Source organism: Sus scrofa, chromosome 12, assembly GCF_000003025.6.
Source record: "Sus scrofa isolate TJ Tabasco breed Duroc chromosome 12, Sscrofa11.1, whole genome shotgun sequence".
Classification (NCBI taxonomy): Eukaryota; Metazoa; Chordata; class Mammalia; order Artiodactyla; family Suidae; genus Sus; species Sus scrofa.
In genome coordinates, this window is record NC_010454.4 from 50704405 (window position 1) to 50727520 (window position 23116).

A 23116-nucleotide genomic window follows, 5' to 3' on the forward strand; every position below is an offset into this window, starting at 1 on the left:
GACACCACTGCCTGGGAACAGATGCTGCCTTGGGAACAAATGCAGCCAAAGGAGGAAGTCTTCAGTTCTGCTTTGACTTCTGTGTGGGGAGAAGGCAGGCAGCTCTGCAGCTCAGGGAGGGGGAGGCAACTGTGTGAGAGCAGGGGAGGCCAGAAAAGAGGGTCCCTCCCTTGGCCCAATCAGGTGTTAGTTATCTCGGAGCCTCTGCTGGGTACCTTTGGGACTCCATGGAGCGTTCTCACACAGAGGTGGGTCTTAGAAACCAGGGACTGTAAACTTAATTCCAATCCCTGGTGGAAAATCTACCACAGGGTTTGAAAGCAATGGTTAGTGAGCATACAAAGAACTCAGAGCAGGCACTGGAAAGGCTGTAGGAGGTTCTGGGAAAGCCAGCATGTGCCTATGGGAGGCTGAAAGCACTGGGGTGAGTGCTGGACCTGGAGTCAGACCTGGGCTCCTCTAATAACTTCCTCGCCTCCCTGAGGCCCAGTTTTCCAAAGGCCCCAGGGAGCCTGGAGAGCCCACCTGTCCAGGCTGATTCTTACTGGACATGAACTGTTCTGCCTGGGAGTGGGGTGAGCACAGAGCAAGGACAGGGGACAGGAGGCCCAGCAAATAGCCTTTGTCTCCTCCTCTCAGAGCACTCATTCCTGCGTCTTATTCACCTTTGTTCTGACAGCCCAGCAGATCCAAGGGTGCTGACTCTAACCTTGTTTTTCTCCAGATGAAAACAGGAGTAGTGATGAACATAATTGGAATTGCCTGTGTATTTCTGGCTGTCAACACCTGGGGACGGGTCATGTTTGACTTGGGCAATTTCCCGGACTGGGCTAATGTGACCTCACACTGAGACTTTGAAAGAACTGCACAACCACGACCACGGCCCCTGCCCTTCTGAGGACTTCCCGACCTTCCAGTATACCTCCAAGCAGAGCTTTGGGGTTCGTGACCCAAGGTGACCCCATGATGTCCACAGCACACAGAGACCCAACCAATGGGCCACATCTTCCTCCATGCCCAGTGTCACAGCTGGAGACAGGCACCTGGAAGGCAGGCTTGGAAGCAAAGGGAGCCTCCCACAAGGCTGCTGGCGCTCATCTTTCCTGGGGGCCTGCCGTCATCTCTGGGATGAGCAGGGTCCTGCCCCCACTCAGCCTTGAGCTAGCCCCACGGCTGGGCTCTGGTGTCCACTCATCATCTAAATGGGAATCAGATCCCAGCTTGGGAGCTGAGAGAAAAACAACCTTCCAGACTCCCAGCTTACCTCGGGCTGCCTCAGATCATGCCTGTCACTCGGAAGGGACAATCCAGCCCAGGATGAGAACACCTAGTCCTGGGCAGCTTCCCACTGCTGGAGTGAGGTTGGGAATCAGAGCCTCCTGGGACCCAGGAGTAGGATGCCACCACCAAAGGACGAGGAATTTGAGCCAATAACTTTCAAATGACACCACCCACAGCACCCCACTGGTAACCTGCTCCATTTTAACTGACAATTTGGACCCCTTCCCAGCTCCGTGGGGGCACCCCCTTCTGCTCCTACGGCCCTTTGTTGTGTGGCTGACATTTGCTGGAATCCGCCCTTTTCTCCCAGGAGGTCAGTTTGGCTCTTCCGGGAGATGCTTTTCCTGCCCCCAAACAGCTGGGGTCACATTCCAAGTATGGGCAGTGATGGCTCCTCTGGGGTGGGGACTCTAGTTCCTCCCTCAGCTGCAGGTCCAGAGAAGATGCTTGTTAACTGCCAAGAGCAGGGCTCCTTCAGAGTTTGTTCGCCATGCAGAGTGTGGGCTCCTCTGGGGAAAGCCTTCCTCTGCTAATACAGCATTGCTGAGAGCATCTAGTGCTGGGTGGGCCCTGAAGATGGCCCTTGCTCATGAATCAGTCTACCTGACATTGATGGGCAAAGACTCCAGAGCAGCCTAAGAGCCTTTAGAACTCCTGTGAGAGACAAACGAGGGACTCCTACTCTGCTACCCGCCGCCAACCCAACTTTCTTTCCTTCTTGCGCTGCTCCACTGAGGGTATTTTTCAGAGCAGAAGAAAGCATGGGAACCCAAGGAACCCCCAACCTCAACCCTAGGACCACACATGTACCACCTGGTTCCCTGGGTGGGATGATTCCTGACCGCCCCATCGGTCTCCCACGGAAGGTGCAGGGCTCCGGCTCGGGCTTTCTGCTGGGTGGGGGGCGGGGGCAGGGGGATGAGCGAACACTTACTCACTGCCCACCTCCACTGAGCTGGGCCTCCCTGCCTCTGGTGTACCTGCTAGTTATCTCATTCGTTGTCTGCAGCAGCCTGTGAGATAGGCGGGCGTTATTAACCTCCTCTGTCTTTCATTAATTCTGGGGCTCAGAGAGGCCACACTGTGTCCAAAGTCAAACATCCAGTTAGTGGCAGCTGAGGTTCCAGTCCAGATCTTCCACTGCCGTGTCCACTGCTGCTTCCTAGCCATTAAGGGCCTTGGCCTTATAGGGCCTGTAGGGAAAAGTGGCTGGCCAGCTGCATATCCACCCCAAGGCCCTGCCTGCTCAGGGATCATCAACAAGAGTGTCTTTCTGCAGCTTCCTCTGAGATGGGCTCAGGTCAGTCTTTGGACAGACAGGGCTGGTCTTTGCCTAAAGAAGCAAAGCCTTTGTTTGGAGACAGCAGTATGGAAATGGCTACCTGCTCCCCCACCAAGGCAGAACTGACCCACTGCTATATCAAGCCCCTACACTGCTGCTGCTGACTGCCTCATCAGTGAGGACTCCCAAGGACTTGCACTGCCCGCTGGGTCCAGTGCTGGCCCTATGGCGGATCCACAGCAGGCCACCACAAGTGTGGTTGGTAAATAAATGACTGGTCAGTGTGGTCAATTAGATCCACGCCTGCTGGCAATGGCAAGGTCAGTGAAGGTCATCCAAAGTGGGCAGTGAAGGATGAGTAGAACTGGCCAGCTGATGGGGGAGGATGTGGTGGGGTGGGGGTAAGGGTGAGGGGATTCTATCTGATTGGGGGATGAAAAGAAAGCTGGGTGGGGTTTCAGGAGAGCAGACCCCAGGTTGAGGAGGCTGACCAAAGGCTGTTTCTAAACTTCTCTGGACGTTGGCTGGAGCGGCACTAACATTTATGGTCAGTGCCAATCAGGATTACATTTGGCTGCAAATGAGAGAAAAACCTAGCTAACAGTGGCTTAAACCATAAAGGTATTTAATGTTTACTTAACAAGAAGTCTGGAGGAAGACAGTTGCTGGCACTGGTCCAGCAGCTCACTTGGGCCACCTATGGTCCACTCTGCCATCTTAAGGGCATCAAGCCTTTACTGTCATGCTTGACCCTCATGCTATACACATCTGCACTGAAGGCAGCAAGGAAGAAAGGTGTGAGGGACGGGGGCACGATGGCACCTAATGCATCTCTCCTGTTTATTAGGAAAGCAAAATCTTTCTCAGAAACCTCTGCATGCTTCCCTTTGTGTCTTAGTGACCAGAACTAAATCACATGCCCACCCTCAGGCCAATCATTGACAAAGGGGAACTGGAATATTATGAGACAAATTAGGACTCATCTCTCTTTTTCCATGCAGTTCAGCAGAAACACGTTTCTAGGAAGGAAGAGAGGATGAGTTTCTCTGGTCAAGGGCTTCACCTCTGCCTTCCTCCCAGAGAACCGCTGGATTGGGAGGCTGGAGTCTGCGTCATGGACCATGCTCAGTCCTGACGTCTGATACAGAGCAAGTCAGTCTACTCCCTGGGCCTCAGTTTCCATCAGGAAGAGGCTGGGCTAGGGCACCTGTAAGGGCCTTTCTCCAGAGTCACCTGCCTGGGCCAGGTGCAGCCCCTGCCCCATCCCCATGTGTCTCAGCTTAAAGTCTCTTCCATGGCCCACTCCCTGCCCCCATCTGGGTCCTAGCCGTTTGCTGAAAGCCCCCAGCCCTTTTTCCCATTGATATTTTGTCTCTTGCACCTTTTGAAGACATAAGACCCTGATTTCTCTCTTAGCCTGAATCAGACATTTGGGCCCAAGGTTAGCTGAACACATAATCCTGCCTAAGATCACTCCCTGAACTGTTTTCCCAGGCACTTATGACTCCACAAGGATCTTATGCACTCCAGGTTCCTTATCCTTTGATCCCAGAATTGGGATCCTTCCCCAACCCTCTGTCCTGAGAACTTCCTTAGGGACAGACCTGGGCCTCCTCCTCTGGCAAAGCCAGTGAGCAGGGCACTTCCCTGGGACAGGTAAAGTCTTCTCCCCACCATCCCTCACACACAAAAGAATGGGTAGTGAGACTTCTGCTCAGGACTCCAACCAAGGAGTCAGATCACTAGCACAGAGTCCAATTCTCAAAATGAATATGGACATTCTCAGGTAGGATCCTTGATGGCATGTTCTTGTTTGTGGAAATAAAGACCAAATGCTGGACTGTCTGGCTAAAAACTACATATGGCAGTCCTATTCTTAGCGCAGAACTCCCACTTCTCGGTACTCTCTCCCTTGGTCCCACATCCTCTTAAAAGGCTTGTCTCCCAACCTACTAAGGAAATTTTTTTTTTTTTTTTGTCTTTTTGTCTTTTTTTTGTTGTTGTTGTTGTTGCTATTTCTTGGGCCGCTCCCGCGGCATATGAAGGTTCCCAGGCTAGGGGTTGAATCGGAGCTGTAGCCACCGGCCTACACCAGAGCCACAGTAACACGGGATCTGAGCCGCGTCTGCGACCTACACCACAGCTCACGGCAACGCCGGATCGTTAACCCACTGAGCAAGGGCAGGGACCGAACCCGCAACCTCATGGTTCCTAGTCGGATTCGTTAACCACTGCGCCACGATGGGAACTCCTTTTTTTTTTTTTTTGTCTTTTCTAAGGAAATTTTTTACACGTTAATATATATTATAGATATATAGCCCATCAATATAAATCTTCCACACCATGGGATGGGTTTTTTCATTCTTCAACAGAAAGCTTATCATTTTTGGCTGAAATCCTTGCAATGAGATAGATATCTGGTTTATCTCCCTTGGTGTTCTAAGCCAGGATTCAGGTTCTCACTTCCCTGCCCCAGGAAGGCCTTCCAGCTGCTTCCTGGATATGCTTGTGCAAATGCCCACTTCCACCCTCAGAGACACTGGCTGCTCCTGGCAGTCTTAGAGCAGCATTTATGTCCCTGCGTCCAGCCACCAGGGGTTGAGAAATAGGACAATTCAATCTCAGAATGCTCTGTTACTCAAGACATTTTAACTATTTTTATATCTAAAAAGTTGAAAGAAATTCCAATAGCACAAAAAAGTATGGAGACCTGTCCCTCCAGGATCAGATTTCGACATTTGTCTTTTTTTTTTTTTTTTAAGGCTATACCTGCAGCATATGGAGGTTCCCAGGCTAAGGGGTGAATCAGAGCTGTAGCTGCTGTCCCACACCACAGCCACAGCAACATGTTATCCGAGCTGCAAGCTGCGTCTGCGACCTACACCATAGTTCACGGCAATGCTGCATCTTTAACCCAGTGAGCAGTGCCATGGATCGAACCCACATCTTCATGGATACTAGTCGGGTTCGTTAACCACTGAGCCACAACAGGAACTCCCAGGATCAGCCTTTGAGACCTCCATGCCCCTCCAGAAGGGCAACCACTGTCCAATAGTTTCTTACATGTGCTTGCAGAAATGCTACATATACATTCGGCCTTTGGGAATTGGTTTCAGGACCCCCATGGGTACCAAAATTTTTGGATGCTCAAGTTCCCTATGTAAAATGGCCTCGCATAGTTGACCCTCCCTAATCCGTGGTCCTGTATGGTGACTGGTTGAATCCATAGATGCAGAACTCACAGATTCGGAGGGCAGACCGTCTGCAAGTTTAGGTGCTAGAATCATGTCCTCTTTGTCAAACCGGGAGTAAACTACATACATTTCCTGCCCTTGTTTCCACTCCTCCTCCTTAATTTAGTTGGAGAGTATTCCACTTCAGGACATATTAAGTTCGACCTTTTCCCCTCATTCAATAGTTAAAATTTAAATTGAGATACGATTAAATTCAGCAAAATGCACAGACCTTAAGTGTAAAATTCAATGATTTAGACAACTGTATACAACATGTAAGCAACACCCCACTTCCATCTCCTTACCTTAAGAAGCTTCTCTTGTCCCTTCCAGGAGTCTGTACCTTCTTCAAGCAACCACTATCTGATTTCTGTCACCAGGGGTTGGTTTTGCCTGTTGAAATTCATGTCAGTGGAATCATACAGTACATACTCGTGTCTGATTTATTTTGCCTAACAAAATGCTTTAGAAATTCACTCCCGTTGTGTGTATCTATTCATTACTTTTGTCACTGTTGCTAAGTGGTGTTCCAGGGTATGAACACGTCACGATTTGTTTATTCTCCTTTGATGGACATTTGGTTTGCTCCAGGTGAGGGCTATCTGAATAAAGCTGTTTTAAAATTCTCTGCACAAGTCTTTTTGTGGACCTATGCTTTCATTTGTCTTGGTTGTGTGCCGAGGAGAAAGCCTCAGTCTTTTTAAAAAGCTGCATAGTGTTCCATTGTAAGTGTATACCATATAATAAACAAGGCCCCTGTTGATGGGCATTTGGGTCATTTCCAATCTTTTGTGTGTACTGTGATAAACATGTCTGTACCTCTATCTTTATAAACCTATGTGAGCAGAATACTCTCCTAGAGTGGCATATTGGATGAAATATGGGACAGATATTGCCAGCCTGTTTCCCAAAAAGGCTGGACTGCGCATGAGACCACATTCTCACACGGCCCGAGTAACTCCGTGTATAATCAAACTTCTCAGTCTTTGCTACTCTGACAGCTGCAAAATGCTATCTCATGATTTTTATTTTCGTTTCTTTAAATTGCAAGTAAGGTTGAGCATTTTTTCACATGTTTATAATCCACTTGTGTATCTTTTATTGTAAACTCCCCTTTTCCTACTTTTCGAGAGTTTCTTAAAAAGCCCTTTTCTTAGTCACTTATAAGAACTTTTTTTTTTTTCCTTTTTTGATTTTTAGGGCCGTACCTGTGGCACATGGAGATTCCCAGGCTAGAATTGGAGCTGCAGCTGCTGGCCTACGCCACAGCCACAGCAATGCCAGATCCGAGCCGCGTCTGCGACCTACACCACAGTTTGAAGCAATGCCAGACCCTTGACCCACTGATTGAGGCCAGGAATCGAACCCACATCCTCATGGATACTAGTCGGGTTCGTTTCTGCTGTGCCACAATGGGAACTCCCCAAGAACTCTTTCAGTCATTTGTCATAAAAATATAGTGTGTGTTACAATCTGATGAAATTCTGTGTTTATTCTTCTTTTTAATCCTCCCTGCCTCCTGCTCCCAGCTATTCTCACATATTTTTCCATAAGAATTTCTGAATCAGCTTCTCTAGTTCCAATAAAAACCTGGCTGGCAGTTACCTCTCTGGCTATCTCTCCTACCACTCTGCCTCACTCTCTAGGGTTTCTTGACCTCAGCATAATTGGCATTTCAGACTAAGTAAATCTTTGTTGTAGGAAGCTGTCTGTACACTGTGGGATGTCCAGCAGATCCTGGCTTCTATTCATTAGATGCCAAGAGCAACCCTGCACCCCCCCCACCCCCAGTTGTGACAATGAAAAATATCTCCAGGCATCACCAAATGTCTGAGAACCACTGACTCGCTCTGATTTAGCTACACAGGCCTCCTCGCTGCTCTAATAGTATCCAAAGTACACTCCTGCCCCATCACCTCCTTTAAATCTCTGCTCAGATGTTACTACTCCTCGGCCCATTATAAACTGTAACTCCCCACCCGCTTCCCACTCTCTATACTGTCTTTGATTTTTTTTCTCTATTGCATTTTTTATCTAATGTACTATATAATTTACTTATATTGTCTCTCTCCCCTCTTTAAGAATTTAAGCCCATGAGGGCAAGGATTTTTGGTCTCTTCTGTTCTCTCCTATATTCCCTGTGCCTAAAAACGTGCCTGCTACATAGTAGGTGCTCCATAAACACTGAATGAATGAATGAATCATAACAGATCTATAGATGAGGTTAGATGAGAAATGATATCTTTATAATATTGACCCATCTTATACAACAAAATGGTGTTTTTCCATACATTAAGCCTTTCCTTTATATCCTCCTGTAAAGTTTAAAAGTTTCTTACAAATAAGAAATACTAAATGTTTTTTGCAGTAAGCATCTGTCCAGCCTGTCTTTTCCCATCAGTGGCCTTGGAAAGCTGAACTATCTGACTCACAAGGTAGTGAGCCAGACTGCCAGCACAGAGCCAGGCCCCACGGACTTGCCTGGTTGGTCACCCTTGGGCCTGTGGTCATGTCCAGAGGACCCTCACTGTCTCTCTTCCCCACCACCCAGCCCTGAGCACTTCCTCACAGACTGCTGGGAGGGCCTCTGTCTTGGCTGATGGTACTTCCTAGGCATCCATTTCTGTCCACCTCCCTGAAAGGGTTCCAGCGAAGGGACATTGAAGAGATATTGCTCAGCACAATCCCAGAGACCCAATGGCTCATTCTGAGCTCTCCTGGGGGGCTGAGGGTGACCTTACCTTTCCTGGTCAGCTCCCTAGCCTAATGAGAGGGACTCGTGCTAAGGGATGGACTGTCCAGCTGAGCAGGGATGTTGGAGGAGAGGCTGATTTTGGCGGCTCTGAGAGGACAGAGAAAGAGGGGACCGCCTTCCCTTTCTCTGTTTCCCTGCACCCTTCCAGATGGGCCTCTGCTTCCCCTCCCATGGCACTTCCACCCAGGCCCGATGTGTGTGGGGCGGGGAGGGATGGGGAGACCTGAGGCACAGCTGAGCTCCAAACCTTCTCTCTAGCTATGGACTCTTGCCTATGAGACAATAACCCTTCCATGGTCTGAGAGCTCTGGGCTGGGCATGCGGTGGGCACTTGGTAAAGGGGGTTGCTCTTACATCATCAGCCATTGCTGCCACTCCTAGGGTCTCACTTCTGGTAGAGCCAATGAGGATGCCCATTGGGACCACATGAGCCCCAAGGCCACAATGACTGTACCCACGGCAGCCTGTAAATGGATCTGAAGCCGTGACCTGCTACCACCCCAGGGAAGGAGTAAGACCTTTAGAAGCAGTAAGCTCCAGAAGTTACCAGTCCCCCTTCTCTTGTGTGAGTCAAAATAGAGCACGATGGTGCTTGTGAGGTGAGACCAGGGGCACTGGTCTACAAAGTGATGTGTGGTGTCCTGCCTGCCCTGCCCCTGGCTGGGCCTTCCACTGTTCTGGGGATGGAGATGGCGCAGCTACCCTACTCAGAGCCCAGAGCGGGAGCTGGAGCTGGAGCTGGTGGGCAGTCCTGGGCTGTCTCAGAGGCTTGGCAGGGGGGCCCTGTAGCTCGCAGGGAGGCGGGGAGGGAGGCAGGCTCCTGCCCACTGTAGGGCTGCGGCAGTGTCCTGTGGTTCACCACTTCACATTTATAGCTCCAGTGCCTCTCAGTTTACTGTCCCTGCGGTGGGAGGCCTGGCTCTCTGGAAACTGCAGTTGTGGCTAGTTGGGTGCCTGCCTGAGTGCTGAGCTGTGAGGGAGGCTCAGAAGCTTCCCAGGACGGTGAGCCTCAGCCCCAGCTCCCACCTCAGGCTTGCCCTGGTCTCTTCCTAGAATCAGGCTGGAGACTGGAGGGAGCTGCCAGGATACTGAGGGTCACCTGGTACCCCTCACCCAACTGGCCCTGTGTGAGGAGCAGGAACTTTGCCAGAGAGTGGGGTGCTCCCTAAGGCCATGGGACTCTAGGGCGAGAGAGCTGATGGAGGAGGTGAGGTGAGCAGGGAGACTACAGACGGAGGCTCACAAATCCAGGGCTGAGATGCCCGAAGCTTGAGCCTTGAGAGCACACAGGAAGCATGGAGCTGCTGCTCTCCGATCTGAATTTCTCACCCTGCCAGCTTTCACACATGGCCCCAGTGCCAGAATGGCCGGCCCTGGGCTTTCTCTGCCTCTGGTGTGGCCCCCAGCTGACCCAAGCAGGTGTAGCTGTCTGGCCAGGGACAGGTCTGAGGCTGAGAGGATGGGAGGTAGGAGAGCTGTCTAGGTGCTGGCAGGGCCAGGACCAGGACAGGGACCGTGAGCCTCACTCCAAAGACCATTCTCCTCACTGTGCCATGTAGGAGTTTTGTCTGAACTAGGGAGTGTGGTCCTGCTGGCCTCAGAGACCTGGGAGGAACAGGGCCTGGCTCCTGTGCCCCAGCCGTCAATCTGCCCTTCTCTGGCTCAGTGAGGGCCACCCAGTCACCTGGCAAGATGGACGTGCCCTTGCTCTTCCCCTCCCCCACACCACAGGCCATCAGCCCTGACTCTGGCCTGCTTCTCTGGACTCAGGGATTAGAAGGGCAGTTCAGAGAGGGAGGGAGGGAGTCTGGGGCCAGGCATGAGACAGGCCTCTGGGCTGTCTGGAAGCTCTCACCCTGCAATCGAGGGAAACCCCAAAGAGCAAACAGGGGTGGGGATAGGGGCAGGTAGGGCCATGATTACCGGGTAGGGTGTAGAAGGGCCTTGTGGGAGGGTAGGGCCCACCTTGGGGAGGTGAGGTAGGAGGGCAGTCACTGAAAAACAGAGCTGATTGTCATATAAATAGAACACCTATGGGGTGTGTTTCTTTTTTAAAGTTAGGATTTATTTCAGTGTTCCCTTCCTCAGCAAACATCCCCGGCCTGCCAGCCCTCAGTGGTTTAAGCCTGGCAACTTGGACAGCTGGCTGGTTCAGGTCATGGTGCCCTGGGTCTGTGAAGGGAAGAGCAATTCAGTGCTACATTTACTGACCCCTGTGCTGAGAGATGGGGTCACAGGGAAGAATCAGGTTCTGTCCCTGCCCCCAAGGGTATACCCAAGTAAACAACCCTACTGACTGTACAGGACCCGACGGGGTTAACTGTGTGAGTCAGGAAAGCCTTCCCGGGCCCTATCCTAGGTGTAGTTTTGAAGAATGAACAGTTTTTCAGACTCTCCTTTTTTCTTGCAACGAACAGTAAGCAGCCACTATGTGCCAGGTGTCAAACTAGTAACAAAGAGATAGGACACAGGCCCTGCTCTGAGAAGTCTATTTGGAAAGTCATGTGAATGGTGACAAGAAGATTAAATGTTAAAAAAGAAGTGCAGGAGTTCCCGTTGTGGCGCAGTGGAAACGAATCTGACAGGGAACCATGAGGTTGCGAGTTCGATCCTCGGCCTCACTCAGGAAGTTAAGGATTTGGTATTGCTGTGGCTCTGGTGTAGGCCGGCAGCTGTAGCTCTGATTCGACCCCTAGCCTGGGAACCTCCATATGCCGTGGGTGCAGCACTAAAAAGCAAAAAAAAAAAAAAAGAAAAGTGCAGGAGTGTGTGCTCAAAGGGCAGAGGAAGGAACTGTCCGTCCTACGTGAGGACACGAGAGCAGGGGTCTGTGCAGGGAGCTGGCTGAGGCAAAGCCAAGCCATGTGTAGCAGGAGAGCTGTGCGAAGACAGGTACTGGGATTGGGATTTCTTAGGCCCAAGTGCTTAGAGAGTTGCTGGGTTGTGAAGCTGCCAAGGCCCAGATGGCAGCAGGCCTGGTGGTTTCAGGCCAGCTGCCTATGGATGAGCCATGTGATCTGTGGGAGTTTGGACAATTGGGTTCCAGCTCCCACTCCTTCACACATGAGCTGGGTGGCCTGGAGCCCCACACTTCACCTTTCTGAGCTCCTTTTCCTCACGTCTAAGGTGGAAATTGTAACACTAGTAGGCCACACCTACTTGGCAGGTGATACATGTGAAGGGCTTCTGACACAGCCCGGTTCTGCAGTTTATGGATGAATGGGAGCTAGTCCATCTCCCCCACAGGGCTACCTGGAGGCAGGAACGGGTGTGTGGGGCCACGTGGAGGAGGGGGAAGTGGGGCTCCAGGTCTGTGGGCAGGGATCCACCCCCTGTCCTGCTCTGTCAGAGGCACCTTTGTGGGGCTGAGAGGTGGTGTTCTTTGGTGGAGCTCAAGGCTGGGAGGGGGCCTTAATTAGCCCAGGCCTGGTTAGTCACAGGGCCCATCTGTGTAAGCCTGGCTGGCTCATGCTCCTTCGATTCTCCTTTCCCCCCTTTTCCTCTAGGCAATGCCAGCCTATCTGTGACAACCGTGCCCAATAGCCAGGGCTTGGCCTATCTGACCCTGGGACCCTGGTCAGGGTCTAGGGGAGAGCAGAGCTCAGAAATCCAGAGTGCAAAGGCCTGACCAAGCACGGCCGACCTGCTCCAAGGATGGCTCTCCCTCAGCTCTCCAGGCCCCCGGTTTAGGCCTGAGGCTCCAGTTGGCAAAGCCTCACAAGCATTGGTGGTCTTTCTGAGAGCCCAGTGCTGACCTGGCCTTCGTGCCTGCTGCCCTGGGAGGGGCTCCACCAGGATGGGTCTTGTGAAAGGCCAGCTACCTGCCAGTGCTTGGCATCCAAAATAGAATCTGGAGGGGCAGCAAAACCTTTAATTCAATGTGTCTCAACAGCAGGTCGGTGTGGGGATAGCTATGATCTGACTGGTCTTGAGCTATAATTATGGAGTCAGAATGAAAAATTACAGGCATTGTGTGGGCTTGTTTTAAATATAATGTAATCCATACCGTCCTCTCTCTTATTTGCTAGATTTGAGGTGGAGTCTTTGGTAGTTGGCACAGGTTCTGTCTGACGTGTGGCAGATAAAAATGGCCCTTGCCCAGCAAGGAGGGCATGGCAGGAGGCCTCCCCAGACCCTTAATGTTCCCGATGGCTCAGGGCCCTAACCCACAAGCACACGTGTGCAGGGGTCCGTGCAGGTCTCTGTGCTGTTCCCATTATCTGTAGGCTGCATCTCCCAACTGGGCTTTGTCTCCAGCCTCCCCCAGCTAGGCCGCCAGAAACATATCCGTAAAACAACAGTCTTGAGGCTTAAGAACCCATTAATGGCACCCCTCTGTCTACAGGGCAAACCCGAACTCTTGAGATTTTTCAGGTCTTGGCCCCAAACCACCTTTCAGCCTCAAGTCTAGGAACAAAGAGCAGCTATAGAATAGAGATGAAGTACAGAACAGAGATGAAGCACCCTAGGTTCCAAGAACGTGGGATTAAACTCAGGCTCCACATCACATGAGCTGAGTGTGAATCTGGGCGGGTTATATCATCTGTGGGCCTTGGCTCCCACACTACCATAGACTGTTGTAAGGATGGAATGAGATAACACACTCCTGGGGGGACCCCAGGCACACCCCCTTTCCTTACTGAGTCTCAGTTTACCTGTTAAAAGGAATTAATAGGCTGTATTTCAAATCAGTACATGTTTTTAAAAATATTTGTGGGAGTTACCTTCTGGAGCAGTGGGTTAAGGATCTGGCATTGTCACTGCAGCAGCTAGGGTCACTGCTGTGGCATGGTTCGATCCCTGGCCTGGGAACTTCCACATACCACAGGCACAGCCAAAAATAAATAAATAAACAAACAAATAAATAAATAAGTTATTTCTTCATGCAGTTGTGTGGTGAGATTGGCATGTGTTATCAGTTCAAGCTTTCAGCAAAGCAAAATAGAAAGACTAAAGGTATGTTTATACCTTATGAATATGAATTTAATCTATGGGAAAATTCAAATTGTGGACAAAGATTTGTATTTAAAAGATGTCTACTTCAGTGTATTTTTATATTCTTGAAAAACTAAAAATATAAATGCCCAACATTTGGATAATGACAGCATTTACGGTGTATCCACTTAAAACTCTTCTGCAGTAAGTAAAGGTGTTTATGGAGAATATTTCATTATATTGAAATGCTTATAATCTAACTTAAAGTGAATAAAGCAGATACAAAATTGTACATACTATATGACCTCAGAAATAATAAAAATATATGTGACCACAGGAAAAAACGTTGAGATGGAAATGTAACAGCAGTTATTTTTTGTGAATCTACAATATTACACTTCCTTCTTTATTATTTTCTACATTTTCAGAATATTTAAGAATGGCCAGGAGTTCCTGTCCTGAGGATGGAGAGCCTAGAACACATAACTGGAGGGGGTTGCTGAGGGACGGCCTGGTCATTCCCAGCCATTTCTCTGGAGGTCAGCCCAGCTGAGGCCACCTGGGGAGATGGAGGAGGCTCCTGATGAGCCCCCACTGGAAGGAAGGACCTCATCTGAGTTTACCGGGGAGGGAGGCCTTAGAGGCCAGTGGCTAGTGTCTGGGTCCAGCCAGCAGCTTGTCAGGGCTCATCCAGGACCTCCATGAATCAGCCATGCATCTGCCCAGTTAGAAACCAGAGAAAGACAGGATTCAGAAGCTGAAAGATAGACAGACAGCCTGAAAGAGCGAGGACGACATGCAGTCAGTGAGAGGCAGAGAGGTGGAGAGAGGCAGGCACACAGAGCCTGCGACACAGCAGGAAGGCCGTCGCCAGCACCTAGAGCTTGCTCATCTTCACTGTAATCAGGGAAATGCACATTCTTGGGTAGCCGGGTGTGACGCTCCACACCTACTAAATTAGCACACATTAACGTAAGGATAGCATCTCCTGCTCTTGAGGCAGTAGTAAAACCAGCTTAAATACACTGCCTGAGGCCTGGTAAATTAGCATAGTTTTTTAGGGAAAGGATTGGGCAATATGGCTCTAGAGCTATTAAAATGTTCATCCTTTTTCACATGGTAATTCCACCCCTGGGAATGGGTTGCAAGGAAATAATTCAACAGAAAAACAACAAGTTTGTACATAAAAGATGCTGAGTACAGTGCTATCCATTATGTCCAACATGCTACAGTGTGGCTGCTGTCAATCTTTTTACAAATAGGGAATACCAAGGCTATGGTATATGAAAATAAGCAGAAAATAAACTATCTGTATATAAAATGCAGTAATTACATAAAACAGCCACCTGGATACTGGGTGGCTCCATCCTTGCTGACGGTAGTCCTTCACTCTCAGCTGGCCATACACGCCCATGCTTTCCCAAAGCACCTGCCCTTCCACTCGTCTGGAGCTCTCCACCCATGAAGCCTAATCCGCAGACCTCAGACTGTTGGGAGGCAGGCTCAGCTTAGCCTGCCCACCTGGCCAGCTCACTCTGGTGGCCCCAAGGAATCTGGGTGATGTCTGCTGAGTCACTCCAAGGTCATACCCCAAGGAACCACACCAGAACAGATATGGTGGAGTTGGATTCTCATTTAAGAGAAGGGATAAAGTGATTTTGTAGGATCTGAAGGGTCTTGCTATTTGCAAGCACAGCAATTCATTTAAGCCAGCTGAAGTATGGATTCCCAGCTGAAGCACCATGGGGTGAAGGCAAACTATAAATGACGCAGGGCAAAAGGAGGAGGGGTCGTGGGGTCACCCTGCCTGGCCTGCCCTGACAGTAGTCAGATCTGATTCTGAACTTGAATCACCTAGCTTACAACTTCCCCTAGCTCCTAGTGGCCATCACAGAAACTGGCTCTGAGTGGGAACACAGTAAATCATGGGTGAATAAAAAAGGAGAAGGGGGAAAGGCCACGTAGTAGATGAGTGAGCATATGTCACTAAACAATTTTGTCTTTATTTAAAGCCTCTCTGGCTTTCCAAATATGCCCGTAATTGTGCTCTGGAGAAGCTACACCCCATGTATGTACCCTGCTTCTGCCAGGGGATGCCCTGCCTCACAGGGGCTGAGAACATTCAGTGACCATGCCTGTGTCCAGACAAACCTAACATTGTTTGTTCAGTCCATGCATAGTTACCAAACACAAAGAGGTTTTGTGACAGCCCCTGCCCTTGATGTGCTTTCAGTCTCATGGGGGAGACAGGAGGGAACAATGAGAATATTCCAAGGACAATTACGTGGGTGCTGTAAAAAGAGGGAGCAGCAGTCGGGGAGTGAGAACCCCCGGGGTTGGGGCTCAGGTGGAGGACTAGGCAAGGCTCCTTGGGGAGGGGGAAATGGAGCAGGGCCTTGAGGAAAGGCAGGATTTTACCTGGCAGAAGGGAACATCAGAGGGCCAAGAGCAAGCGTGAGAGGCCGTCCAGGCCTCCCCCAGTTCCTCATGCCTAAGCCTGCCAAAGACCTTGGCTCAGCAGCAGCCAATCCTGCCCAGACTGACAGAGGCCAGTGGAAGTCTCAGTTTGAGCCAACTGCTGGGGGTTCTGAAATTTTTCCTAACCATTCAGTCATTTATCTGTACCACAAACACTTAATTGCATGCCTGCTCTGTGCTAGGCTTCTGGGGATATAGTGACAAGTCAGGGTCCTTGCCCTTTCAGTGGAGAACACAGACAGTAAATGAGCGGTGAATAAAGTAAGTTCACATGGTGGTAAGTGCTACGGAAAAATGTGAAATAAGGGTTGGAGGCAAGAGTGACGGAGGATTGGGGAGGAAGAGGAGGTATTTAATCAGTAGAATCAATATTTTGATACTTAAATGATATGAAGAGACAAATCACTTAAAAAATCTGGGGAATGGAGTTCCTGTCATGGCTCAGCAGTAACGAACCCGACTAGGATCCATGAAGATGTAGGTTCGATCCCTGGCTTTGCACAGTGCTTTAACCCACTGGGTTAAGGATCCAACATTGCCGTTAGCTGTGGTGTAGGTCGCAGATGAGGCTTGGATCTGGTGTTGCTGTGGCTGTGGCAAAGGTCAGTAGTTGAAGCTCCGATTCGATCCATAGCCTGGGAACTGCCATATGCCACACCTGTGGCCCTAAAGCCCCCCCACCCCCAAAAACCAAAAAAAAACAAACCAAAAAACCCACAACAAACAACTGGGGAAGAGCATTCTAGGCAGCACATGTGGAAAGTACAAAGGCCCTGGGGCAGGAATAAATCTGGCATATTTTCGCATTAGCATGGTGGAAAGGAATTGGAGGTGTTGGGGTGTGGTAGGAGGTGAGACAGGAGACGCGGTGGGGAGCCTGGCCTGGTTGTGATGCTGGCTCCTGGGCTCCAGGGAATTACAGCATCTCCTGCATCACAGCCAGGCTCCTGCCTTCAGTCAAAAGCCTCAGGACTGGATACAGGCCCTGCACACTAATGTGTTTGACGGTGCTGGTACGTGCCACACCCTCATTCAAATGTATCCACTCAGTCAGACAAGGACAAGGGACAAACCACATCTGGTGTGTCGCCCTCACACCATTTTTCCATTCTGCTTCCTGTTCCTCCAGGGAGTGGTGCTGGAGTCCCAGAGGGACCTGGAATCAGGTCACAGAAAGTGTGCTTTCAGGAGGACAAGCACTAAGCAGCTGCAGCACAGCGTGCTTAGAGGGACCTGGTGGCAGAGATGCCAGAGAACTGTAGGCCAGGCCAGGCATAACATAGGAGGTGCAGAAGCACTGAAAGTGTTTGAGGAAGCGGGGAAAGAAAGAGTGAGATGTGTTTCAGAAAAATAATTTTGGTAGCATGTTGGAAATGGATCAGAAGAGAGGAAAGGAAGCCAGGTGGAGAGATGACAAAACTCTGAATCAGGGCAATGGTTGGTTTTAAGAGACAAAGCACATATATCCACTGGGCTGACTTGTGTGTGGGTGTAATGGCAAGAAGTCAGAGGTAACAGATGTCTGCCAGGCAGCTGGTGTCAGTCACTGAGGAAACACAGGTGAGGCATGTTGGGAATATGGCCATAGGTATGGGTGGAGTCAGGACAGAAGGCAGATGGGTCAGTTCTGGACATTTTGAGTAGAAGAATCTAGGTCATCAAGGGCACGAAGTCCAGGCTAGGTCCTCAGGAAAGAGGCCTGGGTGGGGGTCACTGGCATTCAGACAGCAGTTGGCACCGTGGGTGGGGTATGCCCAGTGGGAAAAGAAGGCTGAGTGAAGAACTCTGGGGACCACCGACATTTGCAGGTTTAGGGGTGGGGAGAGGACTCAGTGAAAGAAGACTGGGCCACAGTGCAGCTCATGGAAACCAATGGAGGAGAAAATTTTGAGGAGGGGATTGTCCTCAGGGTGAAATGCTACAGGAGGGTCGGGGAAGATGTGGACCCAAGAGGCCCCTAGATATGACAATGGGAACAGCAAGAGGAGACTCGGGCAGGATCTCTTGCCCTCTCCCGCCAGCAGAAGCTAGTGGTTAAGAGAAAAACGAGCCAGGCAGGGTTTGAATCTTGGCTCTGCTTCTTCCTAGTTGGTAACCAGGGGCAAGCCATTTAACCCCTCTGTGCCCCAGTGTCCTGATCCACCTCAGGCAGACGTGAGGAAGGCACGAGTGCTCTGACAGTGCCTGGGGAGAGCCGTGCTGAATGTGGATTCACTGCTCTGCAAGATCAAGGCTCCGTTTGGAAGGGAGTGTGAAATGTGCACCTTCCCTTAAATCAGTGTGGGCACACATCACATGAAGATGCTTTGATTTTCCAAGATGAACATGGCAAAGGCCCAATCCTGAGTCACAGGGCCTTAGTCTGAGAAACACTAGACACCTAAGCATCCTCAGGCACCTGGAGTGCCCTGCTGCAGGGGAGTCAGGCTGCTTGTGCAACTCTCATCTCTCTCAAAAGTGGTCACCCCTGAAGGCAAATGAGCTGGATTTTCTCTTAATAGCTGTCACCTCCAGCCTGGCCTCAGGCCTCAGTGCTGCTAGGCATTCCTGAGCTTTCTGCTCTGGCTGAGATCAGTTTTGCTGCCGTGTGGGGATTGGCTGACCTCTGCTGTCCACTGACTGCCATGGCACAAACGCAAAGATGGTCACGCACTGAGAGGGTGCACGTTTCTCCAATTTTCTGGACAGTGACTCCCGATATGAACATGTTTTACACTGTGACAACAAACAAAAGTTTCACAAAGCAATTCTTACCTCTACGATGTGTGAATGCTCTGATATATTCTATACATTTCTATTTTTATTTCATTGATAAGAAAAATGCTGATTATATTGGAGTTCCCGTCGTGGCTCAGTGGTTAACAAATCCGACTAGAACCATGAGGTTGCGGGTTCGATCCCTGGCCTTGCTCAGTGGGTTAAGGATCCAGTGTTGCCATGAGTTGTGGTGTAGGTTGCAGACGCAGCTTGGATCCCATGTTGCTGTGGCTCTGGTGTAGGCCAGCGGCTACAGCTCCGATTAGACCCCTAGCCTGGAAACCTCCATATGCCTCAGAAGCGGCCCTAGAAACAGCAAAAAGACCAAAAAAATAAATAAATAAAAGAAAAAAGAAAAATGCTGATTATAATCCAATAAATTGACATCATAGCCCCAGACTCTCTCCTGAAGTTCAAAAAACACTCATTTAGGGAACTAAATTAGTACCTAGTTTCCCAAATGCCAGTGTGTTCCACATCACCTTCAAAGTGTGGGCCATACCCAAGGCCGATTGTTTATGGAATCTGATTTTTTTTTTAAATCAATTCATTTAAACATCTTATACCATTTCACCATAGCTGAAGTAAAATACTGGTGAAATAACAACTTTAAGGGTAGTTGTATTTCTTTTTATCTAATATAAATAACATTGAAATAAATTATTAAAATAAAAAATGTTTTCATACCTCCTGAAGTAATCTTGCACATCAGCAGTGTCTGCAATTTCTCACTCTGGGAGTCACAGATCTAAAGATTAGTCCAAAGATGTCATTTTCAGTGGGGGCGGTGAGGCCCAGAGAGGTGAATTCACTTATCCGAGGTCTGGTTTCTCAGTCAATGGGAAGGTCAGTCTGATCAGAGAAGGCAAAAAAGAAAATACAAGAAACTTATCTCCAGGCTGCCCCTGACCAAAGTCTATCACTTCTGGAGAGAGTCGTACCCGTCTTCTCACCAGAGCCCAGCTACAGCTCCGACTGGACCCCTAGCCTGGGAACCTTCATATGCCCTAAAGAGTGCGGGCCTAAAGAGACAAAAAGACTAAATAAATAAATAAATAAAAATATATACCATGTCACAGATATGAAAGCATTTATGCTCCTTTGGAGCTTTCAAGAGCAGATAAAGCAAGAAGGATGATGACACACAGTATGCGCAGCACACACTCATCATAGGCACCAGGTACCTCAAAACTATGGCTGATCTAAGCCTCTTTAACATACAGGATTGGAGTTCACTCATGGTTCAGAGGGTTAAGGATCTGGTGTTGTCACTCCTGTGGCTCTGGTTACAGCTATTACGTGGGTTTATCCCTGGCCAGGGAACTTCTGCATGCCGTGGGTGCAGCCAAAACACAAATAACAACCCCCCTCCCCAAAATAAACCAATCCAAAACAAAATATATAGGATCATTTTAAGCTGTGGAATCTCATGTGTAAAACAGTATATATGATAAGTACCTTGTCAGGTCCTTTTTCTTCATGTCTCCTGTCTCTTTTAACATTTTCTTGCCTGTGTATCTATCTCTTTGGACTTCAGCTTTGAAACATGGATAAATGAAACTGGGATAAAGAAATCTAGGTAAGGAGTTTCTGTTGTGTCTCATGAGGTTAAGAACCCAACAAGGTATCCGTGAGGATGAGAGTTCCATCCTTTTTTCTTTTTATTTATTTATTTTTCCGATGTACAGCATGAGGGCCAAGATACACTTACATGTATACATTTTTTCCCACCCTTTTTCTGTTGCAATATAAGTATCTAGACATAGTTCTCAATGCTACTCAGCAGGATCTCATTGTAAATCTATTCCAAGTTGTATCCAATAACCCCAAGCTCCCAATCCCTCCCACTCCTCCCACCCCCCGCCCCACCCGGGCCACAAGAGAGTTCCATCCTTATCCTTGCTCATTGGGTTAAGGAACTGGCTTTGCCACAAAGTGTGGTGTAGCTCACAGATGGGCTCAGCTCCTGTGTTACTGTGGCTGTAGCAGAGGCCTGCAGCTGCAGCTCTGATTTGATCCCTAACCCTGGAACTTCTACATGCTGCAGGTGTGACTGTAAAAACAAACAAAAAAATCTAGGTAAAGTCCTTAACAAAAAGAAAGAAGCTAAAAGAATCCTATATCCTTCCAAGAGAATCAATCTAGAAATCAATTCTTTGCCTTTTTCATAGTAAACTTCCAACAATTTTTCCAGGTACTACTAAGATGGGAGATTGGAGCATTTAATGCAGAAGGACCTGGAAGGATATGCACCAGATTGCAGATATGAATTATTTCCAGAGCATGGAAATGGAAAGCAGTAATGACAAATTATTAGATTTTTCTTTATACATCTTGAATCATTTCATTTTGTTATATTTAGTACATATCACTTTTCTAATGAATACATTAATAAAGGAACAGTTAAAGAAAAGCAACTATTTTCTTCATATAAAAACCACTATTTTATGGGTATATACACATGTCAAACATGTCAAGCGGTACACTTTAAAAATGTACCATAAATGCTGTAGTTCCTGTTGTGGCTCAGTGGATTATGAACCCGACTAGTATCCATGAGGATGCAGGTTCAATCCCTGGCCTCACTCAGTGGGTTAAGGATTTGGTGTTGCAGTGAGCTGTGCTGTAGGTCACAGATGCGGCTATGATCTGGCATTGCTATGGCTGTGGTGCAGGTCGGGAGCTGCAGTTCGGATTCGACCCCTAACCCAGGAACCTTCACATGCCACAGGTATGGCCATAAAAAATATAAAAAACACTGAGTATATACATACAATGCACATGATCCATCATATTAAGAAGAATGAGTAAGCTCACCAAAGACTAAAATTCCAAGTCTAATTATTATTCTACAGCAGAGGTTTTATGAGGCAGAAGCATTAGAGTAGCCTCTGAGGCGTTTTTTTTTTTTTTTTTGCCTTTTCAAGGGCCGCTTCCTCGGCATATGGAGGTTCCCAGGGTAGGGGTCTAATCAGAGCCGTAGCCACTGGCCTACACCACAGCTACAGTAACCCCGGATCTGAGCCGAGCCGAGTCTGCAACCTACACCACAGCTCACGGCAACGCCAGATCCTTAACCCACTGATCGAGGCCAGGGATCGAACCCAAAACCTCATGGTTCCTAGTCGGATTCGTTAACCACTGAGCCACGATGGGAACTCCAGCCTCTGAGGTTTTATAACATTCCCCTGGGCAGTCCATGTACTCCCCTGTAATTAAATGTAGGAACGTGGCTAACAGCAAGTATTCCATCTCACGATGAAGTCCCACTGCTAGATGGGACCACCTTTCCTCCTGGGATAAATATCACATATTGCTGAAAGCATGGATATAAGGTCTCCTCCTCTCTGAAAGCTCCTGCCCTGACACTTGCCAGAGGCCACTACCTCTAACCCTTTCCCACAACAAATCTGCTATGAAGTGGGGTGCTTTCCCCAATGGACCAAGCTCTGGCCTTCCAGGCTACTAGAATCTTCAGGGTTTTTCAACATTGATACTATTGACAGTTGGGGCCTAGTGATTCTCTGTTGTTTGGGATGGAGTGGGGGGGGCCCTGGGCATTGTAGGATGTTTAGTGACATCCCTAGACTCCACCCACTCGATGTCAAGAGCATCTAACCCCCATAGTTGTGACAAAAATATTTCCAGTACCCTGTGAGGCAAAACTGCTTCCAGCTGAGAACCACTGTTACAGATCAATTAAGCTGTTCCTCAGCCATCCCATGAGAACCTGGGACCAGGCTGCTACACATGGATATCCATGCAACAGCACACCCCCAACGAAAAAAACCCACAAAAATCCTGAAAAATGAGGGTTTTTTTTTGTCTTTTTAGGGCCACATCTGTGGCATATGGAGGGTCCCAGGCTAGGGGTCTAATTGGAGCTGTGGCCACTGGCCTACACCACAGCCACAGCCATGCCAGATCTCAGCTGCATCCGCAATCTATACCATAGCTCACCGCAACGCCGGATCCTTAACCCACTGAGCGAGGCCAAGGTTCGCACCCGCAACTTCATGGTTCCTAGTCGGATTCCAGATTCCCTGCCACTGCGCCACGATGGGAACTCCTGTTGTTTGCCTTTTCACTAGAATATGAACTCCCCCCAAGCCAGGGCCCTGTTTACCTTGTTCACTGCTATAGCTTAAATGCCAGGATAATACCTAGCACAGAGTCGGTGCTCAATATGCAGGCTCCCTCCCCTGCATCTCCTCAAATCACAGGTCAGGTTTGCCTTCTAGAATTATTCTTTTTTTTTTTTTTTTTTTAATTTTCCCACTGTACAGCAAGGGGGTCAGGATATCCTTACATGTATACATTGCAATTACAGTTTTTTCCCCCATAAAATTATTCTTGATTGTTGATGGTTGACCTTCATTTTCCATTTTGAACTGC

General features: G+C 49.0%; 3 protein-coding genes across 6 annotated transcripts in view; 1 reads left to right on the forward strand and 2 right to left on the reverse strand.

Annotated features, from left to right (window-relative positions):
• Positions 1–6581, forward strand: part of SLC13A5 (solute carrier family 13 member 5) — a 31086-nt gene extending 24505 nt beyond the window's left edge. For both annotated transcript variants that reach the window (XM_013981236.2, XM_021067712.1), the window contains exon 13: positions 725–6581. In XM_013981236.2, the coding sequence (XP_013836690.2) occupies positions 725–850 (126 nt within the window). In that variant the 3' untranslated portion in view covers positions 851–6581. The remainder of the gene's footprint in view (positions 1–724) is intronic.
• FBXO39 (F-box protein 39) overlaps positions 1–19437 on the reverse strand; it is an 87927-nt gene extending 68490 nt beyond the window's left edge. Inside the window, exons 1-2 of one of the 2 annotated variants that reach the window (XM_013981237.2) lie at positions 19409–19437; positions 6102–6189 (exon numbers count right to left, since the gene is read on the reverse strand). The gene's annotated coding sequence lies outside the window, so the exon portion shown is untranslated. Of the gene's footprint in view, positions 1–6101; positions 6190–19408 lie in introns of those variants that run through there. The other variant, XM_021067713.1, reaches the window with a different exon arrangement.
• Positions 1–23116, reverse strand: part of C12H17orf100 (chromosome 12 C17orf100 homolog) — an 83986-nt gene that overhangs the window by 59622 nt on the left and 1248 nt on the right. For both annotated transcript variants that reach the window (XM_021067715.1, XM_013981241.2), the window contains exons 2-3: positions 19409–19573; positions 6102–6189 (exon numbers count right to left, since the gene is read on the reverse strand). The gene's annotated coding sequence lies outside the window, so the exon portion shown is untranslated. The remainder of the gene's footprint in view (positions 1–6101; positions 6190–19408; positions 19574–23116) is intronic.